At 33.9% G+C, this 22,010-nt stretch overlaps 3 protein-coding genes and 1 non-coding gene across 4 annotated transcripts; 2 read left to right on the top strand and 2 right to left on the bottom strand.

Annotated features, from left to right (window-relative positions):
* Window positions 1–2,195: 2,195 nt before the first annotated feature.
* Window positions 2,196–8,756, top strand: LOC132183431 (uncharacterized). Its single transcript, XM_059596867.1, has 13 exons — window positions 2,196–2,329; window positions 2,462–2,546; window positions 2,630–2,700; window positions 3,396–3,510; window positions 3,638–3,717; window positions 4,690–4,774; window positions 4,866–4,946; window positions 5,246–5,340; window positions 5,507–5,557; window positions 5,855–5,935; window positions 7,266–7,338; window positions 7,435–7,512; window positions 8,457–8,756. The coding sequence occupies exons 1-13, from the start codon at window positions 2,223–2,225 to the stop codon at window positions 8,493–8,495; spliced, it is 1,041 nt and encodes a 346-aa protein (XP_059452850.1). The 5' UTR covers window positions 2,196–2,222; the 3' UTR covers window positions 8,496–8,756.
* A 2,389-nt stretch (window positions 8,757–11,145) lies between these two features.
* On the top strand, window positions 11,146–15,365 carry LOC132183030 (NAC domain-containing protein 82-like). Its single transcript, XM_059596421.1, has 5 exons — window positions 11,146–11,243; window positions 11,959–12,364; window positions 12,465–12,742; window positions 13,427–13,858; window positions 15,058–15,365. The coding sequence occupies exons 2-5, from the start codon at window positions 12,205–12,207 to the stop codon at window positions 15,202–15,204; spliced, it is 1,017 nt and encodes a 338-aa protein (XP_059452404.1). The 5' UTR covers window positions 11,146–11,243; window positions 11,959–12,204; the 3' UTR covers window positions 15,205–15,365.
* Window positions 15,366–16,914: 1,549 nt separating this feature from the next.
* LOC132181223 (cytochrome c) lies at window positions 16,915–20,827 on the bottom strand. Its single transcript, XM_059594341.1, has 3 exons — window positions 20,579–20,827; window positions 18,353–18,486; window positions 16,915–17,280 (listed from the first exon to the last, which is right to left on the bottom strand). Exons 1-3 carry the CDS (start codon window positions 20,688–20,690, stop codon window positions 17,185–17,187), a joined length of 342 nt encoding a protein of 113 aa, XP_059450324.1. The 5' UTR covers window positions 20,691–20,827; the 3' UTR covers window positions 16,915–17,184.
* LOC132183522 (small nucleolar RNA snoR135) lies at window positions 18,738–18,831 on the bottom strand. Its single transcript, XR_009440480.1, has one exon. It is a non-coding gene; the product is annotated as a small nucleolar RNA snoR135 (small nucleolar RNA).
* Window positions 20,828–22,010: the final 1,183 nt, after the last annotated feature.

The following is a 22,010-nucleotide window of genomic DNA, read 5'->3' as shown; positions in this document are numbered from 1 at the left end:
TCGGTTCCGGTTCCGGTTTGAAAAATCCAAAAACCGGGTACTTGGGTTCCGATACCCAGTTTTTGGTACTCGGTTTTTACCGGAAATACCGGAATCGGGTTTATATTTTATTAAATAATATTTATATATTATTATATTATATATATTAATATTTTTTAATTTTTTTACGCTTAGGTTTAAGTCTCCCGTCTCCACTTCTCACTTCTCCCCTAAGTCCCCTTCATCTTCTTTTCTCACATCATGCCGCAAGCCCCTCCTCTTCTCATTTTCTCCTCTAATCCTCTTCTTCCTTTCACTTCTCCATTTTTACTTTTTATTATTTTAATGTTTTCTTTATGTACCTAATTTAAAATAATTTTTAGGGTATTTTAAAAAATTGAATTTTTATTTATAAAGCCTATATAGGCAAAAACATTAATTTTTTAGGATTTTTAGGCTTTTTTAGGTTTTTTTTTTTTAATTATTTGGAACAATTACAACAAAGCCTCTTTAATTTAGACAAAAAAACTAATATATATATATATGAGCTAACTTATGAAAAAAAAAAAAAAAAGGTTTATTTTAAGCCCAATACCTAAAATAAGCTTAAAAACTAATTTTCTTCAAAAACCGATTATCGGACCGGGTAAAACCGAAACCAGCCGATAACCGGGACCCCGGTTAACCGGGGTCCCGATTCCGGTTCCGGTTTTCCAAAACCGAGAACTGGGGTACCCTGGTTCCGGTTCCGGTTTTGACCACAAATCGGGAAACCGGACCGGGTTGACATCCCTATTTAAAGGGCTGGACCCTGGCGCCTTGGGACTGTACAGGCTATTTATATAAGTGGAGTTTTTTTTTTTAAAAAAAAAAATTTTAATTAATTTATTTTTAATTATTATTATTTTTTTTATAAGTACATTACAAACCAGAAAAACTACAACAAACAAACATAAAAAGGATGGTCCTTCCCGCTAACAATCCTAGAAGAATTGAAAGGGGAAGAGGAAAAGGGAATACTACCAGAGTGAGATCTGGTTGCGGCCTAACGTGCCAAATAGTGGGCACAAAAGTTTGCACTTCGGTTAACTTTTAAAACTTCCCAAAAGGAAGCAAAGGAAATATAGTGTATAATGTCATAAATTACAGAGGAGATCCTCTAGTTTTGAGAATAATTTGGCTGACAGAGAGTTAGGATAATCACTTAAGAATCTCCTTCGAGAATAAAGCGATCAAGACTAAGCGAAGATGCTAAGGAAACCGCAAGACGGGCTATAAGTGGAGTTATTGGGCCGGGAATTGGGCTGGTTTTGCTGGCTTTGAGATTTGTCATGTTTCCAAAAGTCGGAAGATAATGTTGTGTTTGGCAATTTTTTATTTTTTATTTTTTATCCTCTTGTTAATAGCTGACGTGAATTAACGTGTTATAAAGTTTTGAAATTTTTATATTGAAAAGTAAAAAAAAATTTAAAAATTGTTGTATTTTTTTATTTGAATAGTAATAAAAAATAAATTATATAATATAAAAGTGAAAGAAAAAAAAAATAGGTGAGTATATTTTAATGTTAATTTTTTTTGGAAAAATGAAGCATTTTGCAAAACATTGCCAATCTTAAAGCAATCTGTTTGATCGCATTTGGAAACCGATTTCAAAACATTTTTCTTATCGCGAAACCAAAAGTATATTTTTCTCCAAAAGATTCACAAACAATTAATACAAAATACTTTTCAAAACACAAAATGCTTTCTAATGTTAGATATCATAAAAAAAACACTCATCAACTCTATCTCAATAGGAGAGAAATATATTATTAAGGCCACCAATTGGAGGAAATTAGATGCTAATGAACTAGACTTTTAGCTACTCCTTGCGTAGCAAGCTTAAGTTTGATACGACCGTAAATGTTATATATCACATTTTTATTTTATAAATATCTTATAATATTAATGTAACAGTTCCAATTATGAATTAATCATTGTTATAAAAAATATATATCAAATGATTAATTGAAACTATTACGGTAATATTGTGAGATATTTATAAAATAAAAATATAATCTCTACTCTTAGCCCAATCTAGCAAGGATTTTGGGCTTCAAGTTCCGATCAAGTCTATCTGAGTCCACATGTTGGCCCAAGCCCACACAAGACATTTATGCCTTTTTATTTATTTATTTATTAACCAACAAATATAATTCATATTCATAAAATTTTGTTCTTTAGAGAAAGTGATCAGAACCAAAATGGATTCCTCAAGTCTCACTACTCTTCCTGAAGATGAGACCTCAGAGCAACAAAACCAGCAACCATCCTCTGCATTCGCCTCCAAACCCGATCGCCCTGCGACTCAGTGAGTTTCCCAAACTCGCTCATAGCCCTCTAACCAATTAGATTTCACTCTTTCACAATTTTGCTTTTTTTTTTTTTTTTTTCTTCTTAAATTATGATTATTGTTTATTATGGGTTGTTGTTGTTATTATAGGAGTTCGTTGCAGAAATACTCACCGTTGGAATGGTCGGGCTATTTTGATCGAGAGGATGATATTCGTATTCCGGATACAGAGGATGTTAGTAGTGGGCAATTTTATTCCGGATACAAGCCGTTTTTTTTTTTTGGTTATAATTCTTTCTAACACGCTTTGTGATTCAGGTGTTTCATGTATATCTGGGAGGAACAGAAGGGCCAGTTGTTTTTTGTCTTCATGGAGGTGGTTATTCTGGGTATGTTTGTTTCATTATTTTTCTTTAACGGCGATGCTTTTTTTCTTCTTATTGTTATTATTCATTTGTATTGCTGTTAACAAATCGGCGCTTCCACTTTTTTTTTTTTTCCTTTCAAATGCATCTCCAAACGGAACCATTTCTGCGATTTTGATGCGTTCACTCTAAGCTTTGCTAATGTTACAGTATAGGCGGACTTAGTCTCGTGAATGAGTAGTTGATCACATAATATCACATAACTACGCTCAGTAGTTGACATAACATAATTGAGCTCAAATCCGTGCTCAAGCTTTTGAGCTGAGGTGCTGCTGAAAATGTGTTTATTTTCCAACAAGTGATGTCAAAGCATGCTTTTGATTGTTTTTAATTAATGGGGTTAGTGTGTGTGTGTGTGTGCGTGTGGTGCCTAACCGATTGTGTCTTTGTACACAAGTTGATCACCTAAGTGTGTGTGTGCCAACTGTTCGATCAAATACCTCAGAGGGCTTTCACACCATGCAATTGAATGTTCGGTGGTGTAATGACATCACAGAAATCCCTATTTTGCGTAAGATACACATATACATATACATATACACATGTTTGTATAGTTTATGATTTGTAATGTATGATATGAAAATGGGTGTATGTATATATGTTGCTAGCCAAACTCTGGTTATATGACGTAATGATATTGTGTGGTACATTTTGGGCAGGCTTTCATTTGCGTTGGCAGCAAGTAAGATCAAGGAGAAAGCTCGGGTAGTGGCAATGGACTTGAGAGGACATGGAAAGTCAGCATCAGAAAATGACCTTGACCTATCTATTGAGGTATAAATATAGACAAACGAAAATTTATTCCACAAATCTTGTATTTTAGGGTCTTTTTTCTTTCAGTATAATTTTTGTCAGTGCAGTTTCCTTGGCTATTCATAAACTGGTAATCTTTTATGTGCAGACTATGTGCAATGATGTTTTGGCTGTTTTGAAATCAATGTATGGAGATTCCCCTCCTGCAATTGTACTTGTTGGCCACAGGTGGTGCTCCTCCCCTTATGTTCTTGTTGTATTGTAATAATTCTCATGCTTAGTAGAAATCTATTTTTAAGGCTTTCAAGTGTCAAGTCATAAATTCATTTGTTTTGGTCTAATTGTTTCCTCTTCACTATGATCTTGTTGTATTGTCTAAATTTTATAATGTTAAAAAATTGTAGTTCTTTTGTAAGCAATTAATCATGCAGACACATACTAGAAGAGATAGAGAGATAGGAATTTCGTAATTCAATGTTTGGTTGGTGATGGAATTTCATGTTTTTAAGAAGAAAGTGGATTCATTTCGAGATATCTCAAGATGTTTTCTTTTTTTCTAGAGAGTTGGTCGAGGGAAAGGGGATATTTAGTTTTATAAAACATTCAAAAACAAAAAGGAAATTCTATTTTTTTTAATTGTTTGGGGTGGAGTATGGGGGTATTAGATAATTTGTAATCAAAGGGTGAAAGTTGGAGGAAGCAAAGTCATTAAACTATGTAAAGTGGTAAAAACATACTATTACAGGACAGATATTTTTGGTGTGGAGATAAGGTTTTCCAACAATGTTCATTGAATAAATCATAAGAGGGTTTGTAATAATTTTAGAGTTTACCTTGGAGACAGGAGACCTCCAGGGAGAAAGCAATTGAATAAAGCATAAGGGAGGTTTTGTATTAATTTTAGATTTTACCTTGGACACTGGAGATCTCTAGGGACAAAGCAATTAATGGGTTATAATCTCTTATTGCATAATTTGCTTAGCTTTTATATGCTATTATGTCTATTTTCTGAATATTCACTTTACATTTCCCTAAAAATTCTCTATGAAGAGTGGAGTTTAATCATGATTATTCGTACTTATTTCTCTTCGCCTTCATCAACAAAACTGAAACCTAACTAAATTGTTTTTTTTTGGGGGGGTTTAATTCTACTTTTACTGCCTTAACCATTATTGATTGGACTTTGTAATCATCATACAGCATGGGAGGCTCTGTCGCCGTGCACGTTGCTGCAAAGAAATCATTGCCTAGCTTGGCCGGGCTGGTTGTTGTGGATGTTGTAGAGGTTGCTTAGTATGACCTTGTTGGAGTTGCTTGTGTTTGTTCGCTTGTCAGTGGCATATTGAAGCTATGTTGACAATCATTAAAAATTTCAGGGAACAGCTATGGCTTCATTAATGCATATGCAGAAAGTCCTATCAAGCAGGATGAAGTATTTTTCAGGCATTGCAAAAGCGGTACCTTTCATCTAGTATAATATTGTAGCTTTAGAATTTCTTCATGCAACACATTTGTTTTTAATGGGTTTATCACTCACAAGATTAACAAGAGGATTTAATTTCGTTTTAGCAGTGGACTAAAAACAAATTTTGAGGATACAGTGATCTGTCATTTCATGGGCCAATATAATTTCTCACACAATGTCTTAACATAGGCAGCTCTAAGTTGAAATGATATGTGTGCGCGCCACTGTGTAAACCTATTTTCACTGGTGAAGTTAGGCTGTCATCATGAGTTTGAAAGTTTGTTTGTGTAGATTGAATGGAGTGTGAAAGGAGGCTCTTTGAGAAACGTGGATTCAGCTCGTGTATCCATCCCTACCACATTAAAATATGATGATTCCAAGAAATGGTAAATGCTTCTATTATGCTACAACTGTACATTTTCTTTTTGAATATTTTCAGAGGTTCTGGATTCCAGAATTTTATTCATTTGCATGATCAGTTGTCGTGTATTGAATTTATTCAGCGTGGATAGTCCTGCATCTGACAGGCACAGTTCTAATTTTGTGCTGCAGTTATACTTACCGAGCACGTCTAGAAGAGACGGAACAATATTGGAGAGGCTGGTATGAATAAATATTTGTCATTAGTATGCATATCTATATGTCCCTGTGACAAGGCAAATCTGTTGCTTGTGGAAATTAGATTTGAAATCCAACTCTTCAGTTCATATATGGGATAACATGTCTCATTAGGCGTGGTTGGATATTCTGGTTGAACTGTTTGAGTGCTACATCAAGGCGTGTAACAATATTAGCTTCTTGATAAAAAACTAGTGAAGTACCATAGCATATAGCAGCGCTAGCTTTCATTACATAAGGCATTTTTGCTCTAATTCAACTACTGAAATTAGTTATTTACAGGTATGAAGGCCTTTCAGATAAATTTCTGTCATGTCCTGTTCCGAAGCTCTTGCTGTTAGCAGGAACAGACAGACTGGACAGGTATTACTATTTGCTTTAATTAATCTATACAAGTTTAGCAAGATCATCATTATCATTATATATATATATGTCATGACACTACTGTATAATCAAAGAAAAAGTTGGTTACAATGACTAGCATGAAGCTGAATATCTTATGTGCTAATATTCTGCAATTTGCACAACATTCAGAGACTTTTATGCTTCCAGTAATAGTTGAGAATATGATCTAGAGATGATAAGAATGCACATGGTAAATCAACCTTTTCTACATATGTAGGGAAAGGAAAATAATCAAAATATGGTGGACAAAAGGGTGGTAGTGCTAGAATAATAATTTGAAACTATATCATGCATGATGTTACTAAATTCTATAGTATGTTTAAAGTGAACGAAATCATACTTGAACAAGATGCCAAGTTGAATGTGTTAACTTGGGTTGAAATATCTGGTCGTATGTCCAGGAATCTAGCCGAAAAAAAAAAGGGGTAGAAGTTTCCTTTTTAAAAGTTATGGGAAAAGGGAAAAGAATATAAAACCAAGGGAAATTGAGGAGACAAAAAAAGGCTGTCAAATTTAACCATAAAACTGGCGATTTAACCAAATCCTGATTCTCAAATGAAGTTTCACTGTGCCGCTTGAGCTTTTGCTGGAGTGATAAAAGGTGAGCTTGATGTAGGTCTAGATTCAAAGCTCATTATGCAAAGATAGAAAATAAGATAAAGTTTCACCGAAACTAAATTTGGGAAATCTAGTTTGAATTTGGGCAATCCATTCCAAACATTTTCATGTATTTTGTGGGCTTCATGGGTGCATGGGGTATATCATTATTTGCATCAGTAAGTGGGGTTTATTTTTCTCGTTTTTCTTTTTCATAAGCTCTATATTACAGACATAGATACAATACAGGTGCAACACTAGAAGAAAAGATATGAAAACAGTGGCTATATATATATATGAAGAACTTATATGATTATTTTATTAACAATTCTATATATTCAAAAAACATATTTGAATGATGGCCCAATCAAGAGTGATAGGGTGCTTTCATTGATAAGTTACCCACTGAAACTATATTTTCAGCAAGAATCACTACAGCGTGGATGGGGTTCTGGAATCATAGCTCCTGAAGTGCATATTGTCATAAAGCTTACTTGTTTACACTTTGTTTTATGCACCGCTTTAATTTATCATGATTTGATACTTGGAAAATGTGTTGGTAATTTCCTTAGATTTTAATTTGAGCCCATTTCTTCTTCCGTTTTACTAACACCTGGGAGGCTGATCTCTGTAAACTTGAAATTGGTCAGGTTGATTTTCTGAAAACTTTCTTTACACTGTTTTGTGACAGAGCTCTCACAATTGGTCAAATGCAAGGAAAGTTTCAAATGGTGGTTGTCAGACACACTGGGCATGCTATACAGGTCCATATCTGTTATTTTTTCACAGTGCATTTATTTTGTTTCTCCATTATTCATTGGTCTGAAAAGTCCCAACTTTTATACCACAAATTGTTGCAGGAAGATGCACCTGAAGAGTTTTCTACTCTGGTACAGAATTTTATCACTCGTAATCGCATAGGCCCTCATGGAATTGAGGTTGGTATCCATCTACTATTACCAAATATTCTTGTATGGTGTCCAAGAAAGGGAGTATGGTATTCCACAAACTTTGATTTTTGTTCAAGTTCTTCAAGGCCTGAGTAGGTTTTCCATCTTAGAGATGTTGTTAACCTTCAGGGCTTCACATAGAAGCAGGCTTTGTGTACCATGGGGCATGGCACATCACTTTAGGGATTCTATCTCCAAAGTTTGAGGTTCTCGTGAGACACATGCTTTGTACCTTGAGGGGCTTCCTTTGGCTCCATTACTTGTTGTTTGTATTGACATTCCTGATTACCATCTATTCCAAGATTCACCCCTTCATTTTTTGTCAAGCAAGGGTTCAAACTACTTCCAAGTTCTAAAGTAACATGGAGGTGTTACAAATGCCTCTTAAACTAGGGCCTTTTAGTGGCTTGCACCATTTGCAACTTTTTTTTTTTTTTTTTTTTTTTTAAGTTTGCTTTTTTATCTCAAGGGGAGAATCAAACTAGTAATCACCGCTTTGTGAGACATGGTTCCCAACCGATTAAGTTACCATTAGCGTGTTTTTAAGTGGCTTTCATTTTGTTTTCTTTTTAAGTGGTAGACATGGGACTTGAACATACTCTGTCAACTGGTGTGAAATAAATGTATTAAATGAGTGTGAAAAGGTAACATTACTCTTTGCTTTTAGTTAGAAACAAATGCAATGTGAATGTGTAGCTAATTTATGAAGATTTTATCATCCTCCCATCTTCTGCACTGTATTTTTCCAGTACATAGTTTTATTGCACTAACTGTACAAAAAACTTTTGAGCAGTGCTCAGGTTTGGAAGATTTCTTTTTCATTGTTCAAGTTTGAAAGATAAAATTCTGCAATTCAATTATGTAATTTTTCCATAATTGCATGTACATAAAGTATCTTACATCTTAATTCATATGACTAAATTGTGTTGCAGATACCAGGTTTCCGTCGGCCATCCCAGTCACAACCTTGAATCGGATGGAAAACCATACGATGAACAACCCGTAAGCGACAATGGACTGATGTCATGGCTTTGGCGTTTTTTTGGGGGTGGTATAATGGCCTAGGCCTTTTTGGGGTGGTTTATTTTATTTTATTTTTAAACTTCTATGTTGGTCGGGTGGGGTGGATAATGAAGTCACAGATAATGATCAAAATGCTGTATAGGATAGGACATGCATTTTCTGAGATGTCCCAAATCTTCTGTAAATATGTTTTGCGGTTTTCCTTGCTAGAGGCTGTGTCTTGATCCTCATTCATACCCTACAGCTAATTATTTAAGTCATTTAACAAATTACGAATTCAAAAATAATTTACTTAGAGTAATGCTAGAGACTATATTTTTATGTCATAATTATTTCACAATGCTAATGTTACAGTCTCAAGAGTTGATTGAGATTATAACATGAGCAGTGTAAGATAGTTGTAGGATAATTGTTGGATAAAAATGTGATATATATATATATTTACAATATACAGCCTTTGTCTACTTGGTGCGGCATCCACACTGTTACCTCAACCAAGAGTTGTGAAAGACCAAAGCTTAAACAATAACAGACCTTAATTCCAAGAGTTGTGAAAGACCAAAGCTTAAACAATAACAGTCCATAATGTTAGCTCAACCAAGAGTTGTGAGAGACCAAAGCTTAAACAATAACAGACCTTAATTCCAGCTCCGATAGAAGAAAATAACTCTCCTTAGAACAGTGTTTGTGCTCTTCTCTCCCTATTCTCTAGAGAGTTACCCCTTTTCTTAGGCCTTTGATGTGGTTTGTTTTATTTTTTTTTGTTTTTTTATTTTTTTAATTCATGGGGGAGGTGTTTTGGGTCGCATATGGCTGTGACATGTTAACATCAAACTGAAAATGACATGTCCTTTTTCTATTATTCTCATGTCTACACTCATAAAAACACTATCGTAAAAGTGGATATGAATCCATGAGTTAATTATCCGCAATTAAGATGCCTGTCATGCTATTGCGTAAATCTTCTCCCCATGTCTCTTTCATTCTCTATTTCTCTCCAATTCTATGTGGCTGTACTCCCCACAACATTTAATGCATTCCCCTTGCATTAAATGTTGTCGGTAATGTAGCCCCACATGAAAGAAGAATGGGGGATGCTATGTTGACTTACTCCATGCTATTGTATTGAAATTTTATCAAATGAACGTTGTTAGGAACAAGTCAAGAATTTTTTTACCAAAAGATTAGGATGAATAAGTTCAATGCAATCATTCAACTATGAGTCATGATTGGTGGTGTGCTTTAAACACTGTAATGTTGATTGTTTAAATGTGGGTGTTTGGTGGAATTTGTAATGCGAAACTACTACAAATGACCAAAGAATTTTCGAAACAGGAATTTCGTGCAATAGAGTTGTCTTATTGCAGTGTAATAAGATTGTTCCATGTGAGAACCTATTCGAGTCTCACATATTCAGCCAAGTGTTCAGGCAACCTAAAGTCACATGAGTTGTTCTATTGCATCGTGACGACAATATTGTACGAGATCTAAATCCAAATTTTCATAAAGAACAAACCACTATTGTGAGAATCCAAATAAGCCTATGGGGGTGTTGGGGAATTTTTAAAACCAATAAGGGCCATGGCAATGTCCATAGTCCTAATTGCATCAACAAATCATCTATAAATCTAAATGGATTAAATATATGTACGGGTTAAAAATGTAGTTTTTTCATAAATTTTACTTAAGTTGGAGTAAATCATTTGTATTCTTAATTAAATTTGAGTAATAAATAGTATTAAATGTACGAACAAAAAATTCAGTAACTCTATATTCTTATTACAAAAATTATCGAATTTATACTTTATATTTCAGTATCTTTTGTACACGGGCTTGATACATTATATCACCTAATTTATTTAAGATTATATTGAATAAAACATCGTTCCATTATGGATGGACCATTTAATAAAACAACCACTACTTCATTTGTAGTGCTCTTTTTTTTTTTTTTTTAATAGAATTATTCACCAAAAGTTTGTCTTTCAAGATCTATAATATAAATTCACTATTTTTATTGGAAAAATGCATTTTTCCTTCATAGGTCATTAAATAATTAATCAATCTCATTAAATAATTAATCAATCTATCTCAATATGTTTTAATGATTGCTCGATATAATAATTTGGTTCTGCAACATATTCAACTTTTATCTCGCTTCAATATAATTGAATTGGTGCAACAGTGTTCATAAATTTTTAAATCAACCTTTATTAAAAAAAAAAAAAAAAAAAAAGAGGATGAACAGACAATACTAATTAGTTCAATAATATAGGAGCAGGCTGAGAGTTGAATTTTGTTATTTTATTTTGTTTTTATAAGTAATCTACAAATATCTTTAAAAATGTAAGGCTTACAAAGGCAATAGTGTCAATAGGATCCGAGATTTATTTACCAGGTGGCAGCTTCAACTCATTTATACGTGAGAAATGCTAAAGTGCATTTCTTGTCTCTCACAACTCTTGGTTATACGTCATAAAGCACTAACCATGTGAAGTAAGCTGACCAATAAAGAGAGTGAATTTCCAGTGACCTTCGTAGCCAATAAGATTGAAGACCCGGCCCCACACACACGGTCTCCCTCTCTCCCAGCTTTCTTTTATAAAACCACCCAAAATTGTCTTCTACACCACGCCACAACCACACCACACCACCGCGCTCAAAATCCTCTCTTCTGAGGCTCTTCATCGCTTCAGGTACCATCTCTAGGGTTTCTCTCTCTCTCTCTCTCTCTCTCTCTCTCTCATTGTTTTCTATTATTGCTTTTGGTTTCGCTTAGGTTTTAGGATTTTTGTTTTGATGTTTATTGTTGTCTTTTGGCCCTGTTTGACTGTCATCTTATTTCACATGCTAGATTTTTTGGGTTTTTCTTCTTTCTTTTTAGGCTTTTTGGGTTTATGCGATTAGAAGTAATGGAATTTTGATTGGTTCACCTGGGTTCGCTTTGATTTGATCAGAATACGGAAAAAAACAAATTTTGATTTCTGTTCATTCGAGGCTTGGAGCTGAGGTTGTATTATGGGAGTAGTTATCTGATTTATGTGCCTCTTGCATGTTCATTTTGTTTGGGTTTGGTTTGATCGAGTGAAAGATGTGATGCTTCTTTATATTTTTACTTAATTGGCGGATTCTTATTTTGGGGTTTTTACTTTTAAGGCGTTCTTTCACAATAAGTTTGCGATTCGTATTTTGGGGTTTTGAGGCGTTCTTTCACGGTAAATTTCGATTCTTATTTTGGGTTTTGAGACGTTGTTTCAGGTTATTTTGGCAATCCACTATATACAGTTCTGTGTACCTTTCGCACTTGAAAAAAGTTATAAATTTGATTGTTGGTTGGTTAGTTTATGTTCTCAAGTCTGCCGTTCGTTCTTGGGTTTTGTTGGGTTGTGTGCCTAATAATGTTGGTAACAGGTAATCATTGCGCACCAAATGTCTTTTGACATCAACGGGAAGCATTGGTCACTTGTTCGGTGCAATTTTAGTTTCATGAATAGGGGAAGGCTCCGGTGGTCGTGGAAGATCTTGTTTCGGCATTGGACTTGACAAATTGCTTGTTTTGTTTTTGTGGGAAGCATAATTCTCATTGCATTCCACAGTAGAGCTTAGAAATTGTTTTTATAGAAAACGGTAGTGTTTAGTCTTGTTTTGAATTTCTTGATGGGGAAAGCATCGCGCCTGGCTCCTGGATTCCGATTTCACCCCACTGATGTTGAGCTGGTTATGTACTATTTAAAGAGGAAAGTAATGGGGAAAAGGCTTTGTTTTGAAGCCATTGCAGAGGTTGATATTTACAAGTTTGCTCCTTGGGACCTTCCAGGTACATAAGAAGTCTTATATACATTCTTTTGTTTGCATGATTGGTACATTGTACTTTTTCTTTGTGTTTCTTACTGGAGTGTGCTTTTTTCCTTCATCAGATAAGTCTCTTTTGAAAGATGGGGATCTGAAATGGTACTTCTTTTGCCATGTGGAGAAGAAGTATTCATGTGGGGCTAGAATGAATCGTGCAACTGAATTTGGGTACTGGAAAACCACTGGAAAGGATAGACCTGTTAATTATAATAAAAAGTTGGTGGGGTCTATAAAAACTTTGATTTTTCACCGAGGAAAAGCACCACGAGGTGAACGAACTGATTGGGTCATGCATGAATACAAACTTGAGGATAAAAATCTGGAAGAAAAAGGAGTTGTTCAGGTAATGCCTAGTTATTTATCATATTTTGGTATGATGCTATTCCTGTAGAATCAAAAGAAATATACTTTCTATCTCTGGTGTTTGCACTGCCTGAAAGTTACTTTTTGTTGATGAACATGTCAGTCATATTATAAAATGGAGAAAATATTTTCCCAATTTGTTTGGAATGCTGCAAATATAGGTAATACGGTCTCTGTTTTTGTCCTTTATATTCACACAGCTAGTCTTTTTGCATGTGTCATCCAGCTCATACATTGCGAATGCTTTAGAAACATAGCACAGCAACTTGACAACCATTATCTCGACTTTGAATGCTTCTAGCTAATTGAATATTTTGTCAAACTTCATCCCAAGAGGTAGCTCAACTGGCTAGTGACCATGCCTTCAAATCTCCTTTTCTCCCTCCCTTTGAGGTTGATTACTTATATATATTAAAAAAAAAAAAAAAAATTTGCCAAACCCATCATAGTTGTGCGTGTGCTTTCTTGATCCATATTATTTGTCAATCTTTCCAATATGTAGACGTTTCATTTTTGCTACTGTATTAGTTGGGTTTTTGCATGTTTGGGCATGTTCTATAAGTTATTTCCATCTGTTTTTCCTGCATATAGACCAGTTGATGGTGTTCTGGTGCCTGTAAAGATTTGAATTCATTATCAAAATGTTTTTTTTTTTGTCTTGCAGAACGCATATGTTCTTTGTATGATATTTGAAAAGGGAGGTGTAGGCCCAAAAAATAGTGCTCAATACGGAGCACCATTTAAGGAGGAAGACTGGGATGATGATAATGAAGTTGACTGTGTAAAAGCTGGCCCTTCTGCTGGTTTGTCTACCCCAACTCATGCACTGCCTAATAACTGTAGCAATTCAGTTGCTATTGACTCCTCGATTTTTGGTGGCTTAGTTTTGGGGTCATGCTCAGGCTTATCTCAAACTGTGCCAGCCCACTGTGAGGGGCTTACAATGGCTGGCAGTAATGATGTTGTTAATCTAGCTTCGGGTGATTGTGATATTCTTCCAGAAGCGCTTGTTGATAATTATGATGATATTCTTGCACTGCTTGAACCCTTCACGGAAGACAACAATTTGATTTCAATTGAAGATGGCAAGAATAAGGTTTGTAACCGTCTTTATCATTTTTTTCTTACAATTGCGTTTCTGATCTATTGGCTTTTGGACTTACCCAGAGCTTTGCACATTGTTCAGTTATCTCATGTTTTACGATGTGATAGTTACATCAAGTGTTATTCAGTTGCATTATATTTTAGAGTTTCCTAAATTCACAATGGTACCATGATCTTGATGATAGCTGATCCAAAATGCATAATGCATATGATAGAGAATGCTAATTTTGGCAATCCAAATTTCATTTTATACCTTTCCGTTCTTTGCCTGTTTTGAAAGGCAATTTGGAAAGTAATGTTAAAGTTACTCTTAATAGATTATAAAATTTTGAGCAAACTAGCCAACAGTTATATATCAATTGACTTGACTACCTTATCACATTCAATATTTTTTTAAAACAATCTTTAAAATTATTTGTAGACTCTTTTTTTAGCTTTAAAAAAAATCTATATTGTTCCTTCCATAGTTCAGGCTAAGCGGTGTACCACATGCTTGTTCCCATTCAACTATCTGTGTTGTAGGTTTAACTTTCAATCTTGCTGTTCTTATTTTCTTATTATATCCATTTTATCTTAGATATGTGTCCAACAAATCATTATTTGGTATTTTAATGTCGGAAATTCTGATGTGCTTGGAAATTCGGTCTTAACCTGGAGCTAAAGCAATAAGATTTCATTATTATAGAATGATCCTTTAACATGTATTTTTTAATGTACCATGTTTCTTTACAAATTTTGTTTGCCAGCAAAATTTTAACAATAAACTATTTGCTGAAAGCAAAGAACAAGAAATAATCTTGGTAGTTGCCATTTTAATTTCCTTTAATGCATCTATACTTGAAAGTTGAAACATTGTTTGCTATCAGAAAGTTATAACTGCTTATTGCAAATGGGTTTAAGCATAGGTTTTGTCATAATTGGATGAAATTAAGTTGGTAATTTATTTCAAATTAGGTTGGTATGTGTCGGAGGAAATTCTGGAGTTGAGTTTGTGTATAGAGATGAACTGGCCTGAAAGAATACAATGTAATTTTTTTTTATATTTTACTTTCTGTACCATATTTTGATAAGAGAATAGGCTTTTATTTTTCTTTTCCTTGTCAAAAACTATTATCTTCTGCTTGTAGATTATTTATTTTTTAAAGTCCTAATCTTTACTAATAATATGTAACTGGTTTATGGATTTTGCAGGATATCAGTCATGATGGAAACGCTGAAGCCATTGAAGCCGCACTTGAATCAACTCACAAAGACTTGGGATATCCGGGCAACACAACCGGACTGAGTGAAGATGATTTCGATTTGGACCAATATTTCAATGTAACTGATCTGGAGTAACTGGCTTCTATTTTTCTATGCTTTCCTCCTAAAGTGCTGTTAATAAAAGGTTATTGAAAACATGTATGATTAATTGTTCCAATACTCTGTTACGGTTGAATTTTTTCAGATTGAAACTTATCACATTTAAAGAAATATAATTTGTGCATTTAATTTTTTTTTTTTTTTTAATTCTCACTTTGTATCTCTTCGTTAAGGGTGAGTAATCAAGCCCTTGACGTTGTATGTATTTGATTATCTGTTGTAAATAGAATTTTCGTCTTCATTTCTAATAGCCGCTGAAGCCCACGAGGATATAAATGGAATCTTACATTGTTGGTGCCTAATTGGTTCTGCATTTTATGAGGAGATTTAACAAGTGATATAAAATGGAACTTTTGCCCTATACCACCATGACTAATTCAACAAAAAAAAAAAAAAATCTGTACCATGAATTACAGTAGAAGGTGCCCCAACGGTCCAAGAAAAGCAATTGAAAATACGGTATATTATATTGACCCTATCTTTAGCGGGAGATGCTTCAAAGTCGTCCCTTACGTTTAATGAGTAAAGATTTATAGATTTCATTTGTGACTAAATTGGCTCACAAGATACAATTCTTCTGAATTAGCTTTCAATGCCGATTTGAAAAGAAAAAAAGTTATATGAATTCCATTTTGCCAACCAAAATCAGGCGACAGATCATAGATATTGACTCTTATTGTTTTCTTTATGGTCATGATATAGAATCATTCAAGGAAAAGTTTTTTTTTTTTTTTTTTTAATGCCAGCTCCAATGTATTTTGAACGCCCTTAGAATCTACTACTATTTGCCCATATGGTCATATCTGCTTCAATTTGGTCACATAGCTTTTAGTGCATTAACCACTTGCAATGAATCTCCTTGTAAGATAATACTTTGTAACCCCAAATCTTGACTAAACTCTGGAACACTCAATGCCGCTAGTGCTTCTACTACCACGGGTTCTTATACTACATATATAGTCTTACTTTTTGTTGCACTCACCTGGCCCACACAATCTCTCCCAATGATGCCAATGTCCATACGTTTATTCATAGAATCAATTGACACATCCCAATCTACCTTGTACATTCCTGATGAAAGAGGTTACCACTTCTAAGGTACCGTTGTAGCGGTGAAAAGTGCCTGAACCCCTTCTCGAGCATTTGCATCCTTGTCCTCTTTTAAAGAACGTACAGCATCTTAAATCACTTGATTTGGATGACAACAAAAACTTCCCCCTCCCAATGACCTTACAGCAAGAATTTGTACATGGAAGAGAACTTGGGTGGAGCCTCTGCCATAGAGACCGAGGAGACCAAGCCCTACATATCCAATCTCGTTCATGGTGTTTCCAACGAGGACATTAAGGTACTTCTATTTCTATATTTCTTCTTTGGTAGTAAAAATTTGCTCTTTCAGTTTTGGATCGTTAATTGCCTTGCCAACTTTTTGATCACCAATTTCAAAAGTAGAATATAATTCACAGTTTTTCCAACCAACGATTATAAACAATCGAGAGGGTGAAGCGCCATTGTTTTACTTTTACTATAAATCGTGTCACCTTTTCTCCATGATAGTCATGGTCTCCAAAAGCAACTTATTGCTCCCATCTCAACTGCAATATATTCATGTGAAAATATAACCTTTTTCAGTTGCAAGGAAAAGGAACACAGAGAAACCAGTAGTGAAACAACATGTGGGGATACTATCATCAAGAAGCTAACAAAAATAATCATTATCAAACTGTTCCTCCACCCCAAATATTCATGAGATAAGTCACAAACGGCTAATTGAATTGGATGTTGCATTTGCCAATTACGGCAACCTCTTGAGATGCAATGATCAATTAACAAAACAGCATTGCAGACCTAGTTGGTCTAATTTATTGGTAAAAAATAGTACTTCATCCGCACGGTGGTGAGAAATAATCTCCAACAACTGCAAAATGGAATTGGGGAACTACACGTATTAGATATTTAGGATGCAGTAGATTGCTTCAAATATGAAATAAGGTCAGCACGGTCCTGCGGCTTCTTCAGTCCGGGGAATACCATCTTAGTCCCAGGAATGTACTGCACAAAAGAAAAGGAAAAAAAATTCAGTAATGAAAATTGAAAAACAGAGGCATAAAAGTGATCTTGTCATATCTAACAAATAGTCCACACCAATGAATCAGTCCCCTAAAATATCCAAGGTGATATCTAAAGAATCCAAAGAAATATTTGACCCTATCCAAGGTGATAATTAAGAAACATTTAGGGTTCTCTGTAAGCCCATTCTACAAATTATAAGGGTCACTGGGTAGTGCAATTGTAGAAGTCTCTACTACCAGGCACAAGCACACATATAATATAGTGTTGAGAGTGCAAGTGAAAGACCCTTATTTCATGTTTACTAGTAATTCGAAAACATACAATGCTTATTCTTGAACCTTTGAATAAAGCATGATACTTCAATTCCAAACCTATTCATTCTCCCATCCATGTGCGTGAATTTGTCCTATTATTTCCCCTTGAACTGATCTAGAACAAGTCCTTACTTCATACGCTTCAGAAAAGCGAGTAAAAAGGGTCATAAGACATTGATGTGTTTGTTTGATTATTTGCACAAAAATTTGTTGCCACATGAGTTAACTAGATTTGCAATTTTTATAGCATATCCTAGTTTTCCACTATCACTGTATCATCATAACAATGCCTCTTTTGTATTTATAGAAATCACATAGGACCAAATAAAATTTTCCTGTTGAATCCTAACCTATCCCATGCCACAAGGCAAAATTTAATACTCTCTTCATCCAATAGTGTGGGTCCTGTGTAAAAAATCCAAATGTATAGGAGGCATCATTTGATGCATTATTTTTTAAATAAGAAGCACAGTTTTCCCAAACTATCCTTCTTAACTTAAACTCATACAAAAAAATTCTAGAAGGGTTGTTTTTCCTTTTCAAGTCAAAGAAAGGGTAAACTAGAAAAGTAAACAAAATTGCGTTCATCAAACTTTCAAAGTAGATGATATTTTGAGGCATTGAGGAGTGGCTACTAAATTCATATTAAAAGCAGGAAAACATTAAAAAAAATACCACCATACTAGATCACTGCATTCTCTATGTGATGGTAGTGGCATAGATTTATTTTTTCATACCTTCTTGGGGTTCAGCAAGTAATCATACAACGTCTTTTCCTCCCAATTCACAGCCATGTTCTTGTTAGCAGCGGAGTAAGAGTACCCAGGTGTAGTACCAGACTGCCTTCCAAAGAGGCCATTCAGATTGGGCCCTGAAAATTTCATATAGTTCATGTAGTCAAGACCAAAACTTCAAACAAGAAAAAAGGAGGAAAAAGAAATAGAAGGCGCAAAAATTTCCAAAGCATAGTATCTTGAACTGATAAATAAACTGGAAAGCTTTTCTTCAAGAGAAATAATGGGTTGTCCCAGCGCGCACATTCTTGAGTGAATCTGTTCTTTTTTTTTTTCTTTTTTTTTTATGAGTAATAGATGCAAGGAAAAAATGAGATTGGGGGAAGATGATTGTTGAGAATACGATCGATCTCACAAAAAACTCTTTCGGAAACAGAGTGCACTGATCATAGCACAATGCCGATACACACCATCCCTGCTCTACTTGAGTGAGAATCTCCAGAATGGAAAATTTGTTGGCCACAACACCCACATCATCAGAAACAGGGACAGCTGGGGAGTGGGGGTCCCCCACAAAGATTTTGACCACTCCCCCACCCAAATAAATTCAAAACAATTGAAAGCATTGTTTTCATTCAAAAAAATTTTAACTTTATTTTCAGCAGATAATAATAATAATAAAATAAATAATCACATAAAGGATGATGTGTAGTACTCACATTAAACCGCGTGATAAAATCACAATGTGTAAGAAAAAATAACAACGTGTAAGATCAAACCTTTATTATTGTTGTTACTATTACTATTTTTTTTCATAACAAGAAACCCCTCCAAAGCATGGCCACTTCATGTACACCAAACCTTTATTATATTATTACACTAACTCAATTAAAGAGAAATAAAATAATAAAACAAGTAACGCTTCAATTGCTCAGGAAAAATAAAAGTAAAGCTTCAGTTAGAATTTCTATAATAATTATGAATAAAATTATGATATGTCCAATTTTTAACATTTTTCCATTATGGAGTTTCAGTTGAAACAAACTGCAGTTTTTGTTCAAAAAGTTTAAATGTTATAGTTAATGAAATATGAAGAAAAAAAAAGAAAAAAAAAAAGAATGATAATTACAAAATTTAAATAATAAATTTAATGAGAAGGCAAGACAAGACTTCAAAATAAAATGGAGGATGAATTTTCTTCAAGATTATCTGGTTGTGTACATTGAGAAGGAAATTCCTGAAAGATTTACGGATATGATAATTGATGATTGTTATTCATTAAAGGAGCCTCGAATATTTCTTGTCTTTTTTATTTTTTACATATGAACTTAAAATTGACCAACATGTATTTTTATATGTGTTTTTGAGTTATATTATAATTCAATATTACTAAATAAAGCATATTTTTGTGTAAAAACTTGAAAATTTCGCAAAAATCAACTGTTAGAAAAATATAATTTTAGAATTATATTTGGCCCCCTAGATAAACATCTTGGTTTCGCCCTGATAAAAAACAGAAATACTGTAACATCCTGACAGTCTTGGTTCTTATAAGCCAAAAAAATCAAGCTAAACTACAAGTATGAGTAAATTTATCATTAAAAGAATACCAATCTTATGCCACATAACAGTAAAGATGGAAAAGGATCTATAACATCTATAACAATCTTCTGTTACTAAAACAAATGCGTGTGTGTGTATATTGAATAGCAATGATAGGGAGTTTTGAAACAAACTCATAATTCCCTACAAAGCTTGATTTCAGCTTTTAGTACCCCTCAATGCGAAAAATCATAATCCAGACAAGAACAAAAAGAAAAGGTATAATTATATTTTAAAATCCAGCAAACCTAGTTCAGTAATTCAGCTTAATCAAGTAATTTTTTTAGAATTCTGTTCTTTAAGTTCGGAAGCAAAACCTCAGATTTTTAATTTTTTCTTCCCCTCGGAGATATTATAAGACTAAAAAAAGTCAGATCTGAGAAAATTCTTTCACCTAAATCGAAATAGCCCTAAAACATATCAGATCCAAACACGGCACAAATAGCGCTAAACAAAAGAATAAAAATGCGTGAACTAAAAGCTAAGAGAAACGAGTCCCGAATCCATCAGATCCAAACACATCGCAATCCAATCAAACACAGTTACGATATATATCTCTAAAATCACACAAGAAATTAGAAAGTAAACACAAAGGAGTAGCGAGAGAGAGAGAGATGATGGAGTTACCTTGCTTGTGACCGGCGCCTTTGTCGACGGTGTGGCACTGAGCGCACTTGGTCTTGAAGATCTTCTCTCCCACCTTTGGATCGCCAGGAGGAGCTTCGCTGAACGACGCCATTTGTCTACCGTTTCGCTTCTTCTTTTTTTTTTTTTTTTTTTTGTAGAGGACGAGAAAGTTTGCAGAGAAAAGTTTAGAGCAGGCGAGCGAGAGACGGGCTTTTGGGTCTAAAAGGTTGTTCGGCAGAGACGCTGAAATTTCTAGGAAGCACGAATGCGGAAGAATATTCGAGAAGAGGGAACGTGGTGTGCCACAGGCCGCTCCATTGGTGTCTTTCATGCAAAGGAAAATTCGAAGCGCGTGGCTCTTTTTAAGCACGTGGCGAGTTTCTAGTGGCCCAGTCAAGGTTTTGTTTGTGAGATTGAAAGGATCATTAAAGGCATTATTAAGCATGCTTCAGGTTTGTTTGTTTGTTTGTTTGTTTGTTTGTGTTTTTTTTTTTTTTTTTTAAGGCAGCAGGCTTGGTTTACTAGTAATACTACAAGTTTTTCTTATATTCTTCTTTAAGTTCTTACAAAAATAATGTGATTATTAAAATTATCATTTGTCTTATGATTGATTATTATTAAATTTTGATAAAATAATGATTTTAATAACCATATCATTTTTAAAAAGACTAAAAAAAAACACAAAAAGACTTCTAAAATTACTCATCAGTCTACATTACAAGATTTTTATTGAGAAATGCTCTTTCCTATTTCCTTGTTTTACTCTTATAATTCCCTGATGTGTAATTGTCAATTTCTCAGTCATTATTACTATTTATTCATTTTCCATTTATCTTCTATCTATTTCTGTTTGATACTTTTTTTTAAAAAAAAAATTGTAAGACCCACATGATAAATAAAATAGTAAATTTGAAAAATGAAATGAGAGAGATGTCTCAATTAATTAAAATTGATTTAAGCATTAATTGACAGTGCCGCAAAAAGAATAAGAGAAAAATAAGGGAATATGAAGAATCATTTTCTCTTTTTTATTTCCTTCCAATTTTGCACCCGTGATTTATGGCAATTGTAGAAGAACGAGAAAAAGACGAGTAGATGTTATAGTATTTCTCAACTTAAATATATGGCATAAACATCTCTTAGAGCATGTTTGAAATTACGTTAAGGAAATCAGTAAACTGTACTTTTAATATCTAACTGTGTCAAACAACAAATTGGCATGCTTGGTAAAATTTTTGAAAGTATTTATTTAACTTTTTTACTCTAAAAATTGCAAAAAAAAAAAAAAAACATTTTTTGGAAAATTTAAAAATGAAGCTTCTTTTTTCTTTTTCTTTTTTTTGGACTTTAAAAGCTCTACTTTTCAGCACAATTCCAAACATGCTTTTAGATTTAGATTTAAAAACAAAAACTAGATTTTGTTTTTTAAAAA

The sequence above is a fragment of the Corylus avellana genome, chromosome ca5 (genome assembly GCF_901000735.1).
Source record: "Corylus avellana chromosome ca5, CavTom2PMs-1.0".
NCBI classification, from domain to species: Eukaryota; Viridiplantae; Streptophyta; class Magnoliopsida; order Fagales; family Betulaceae; genus Corylus; species Corylus avellana.
The sequence above is the reverse complement of the archived record's forward strand: the minus strand, read 5'-3'. Positions and strand labels throughout refer to the sequence as shown.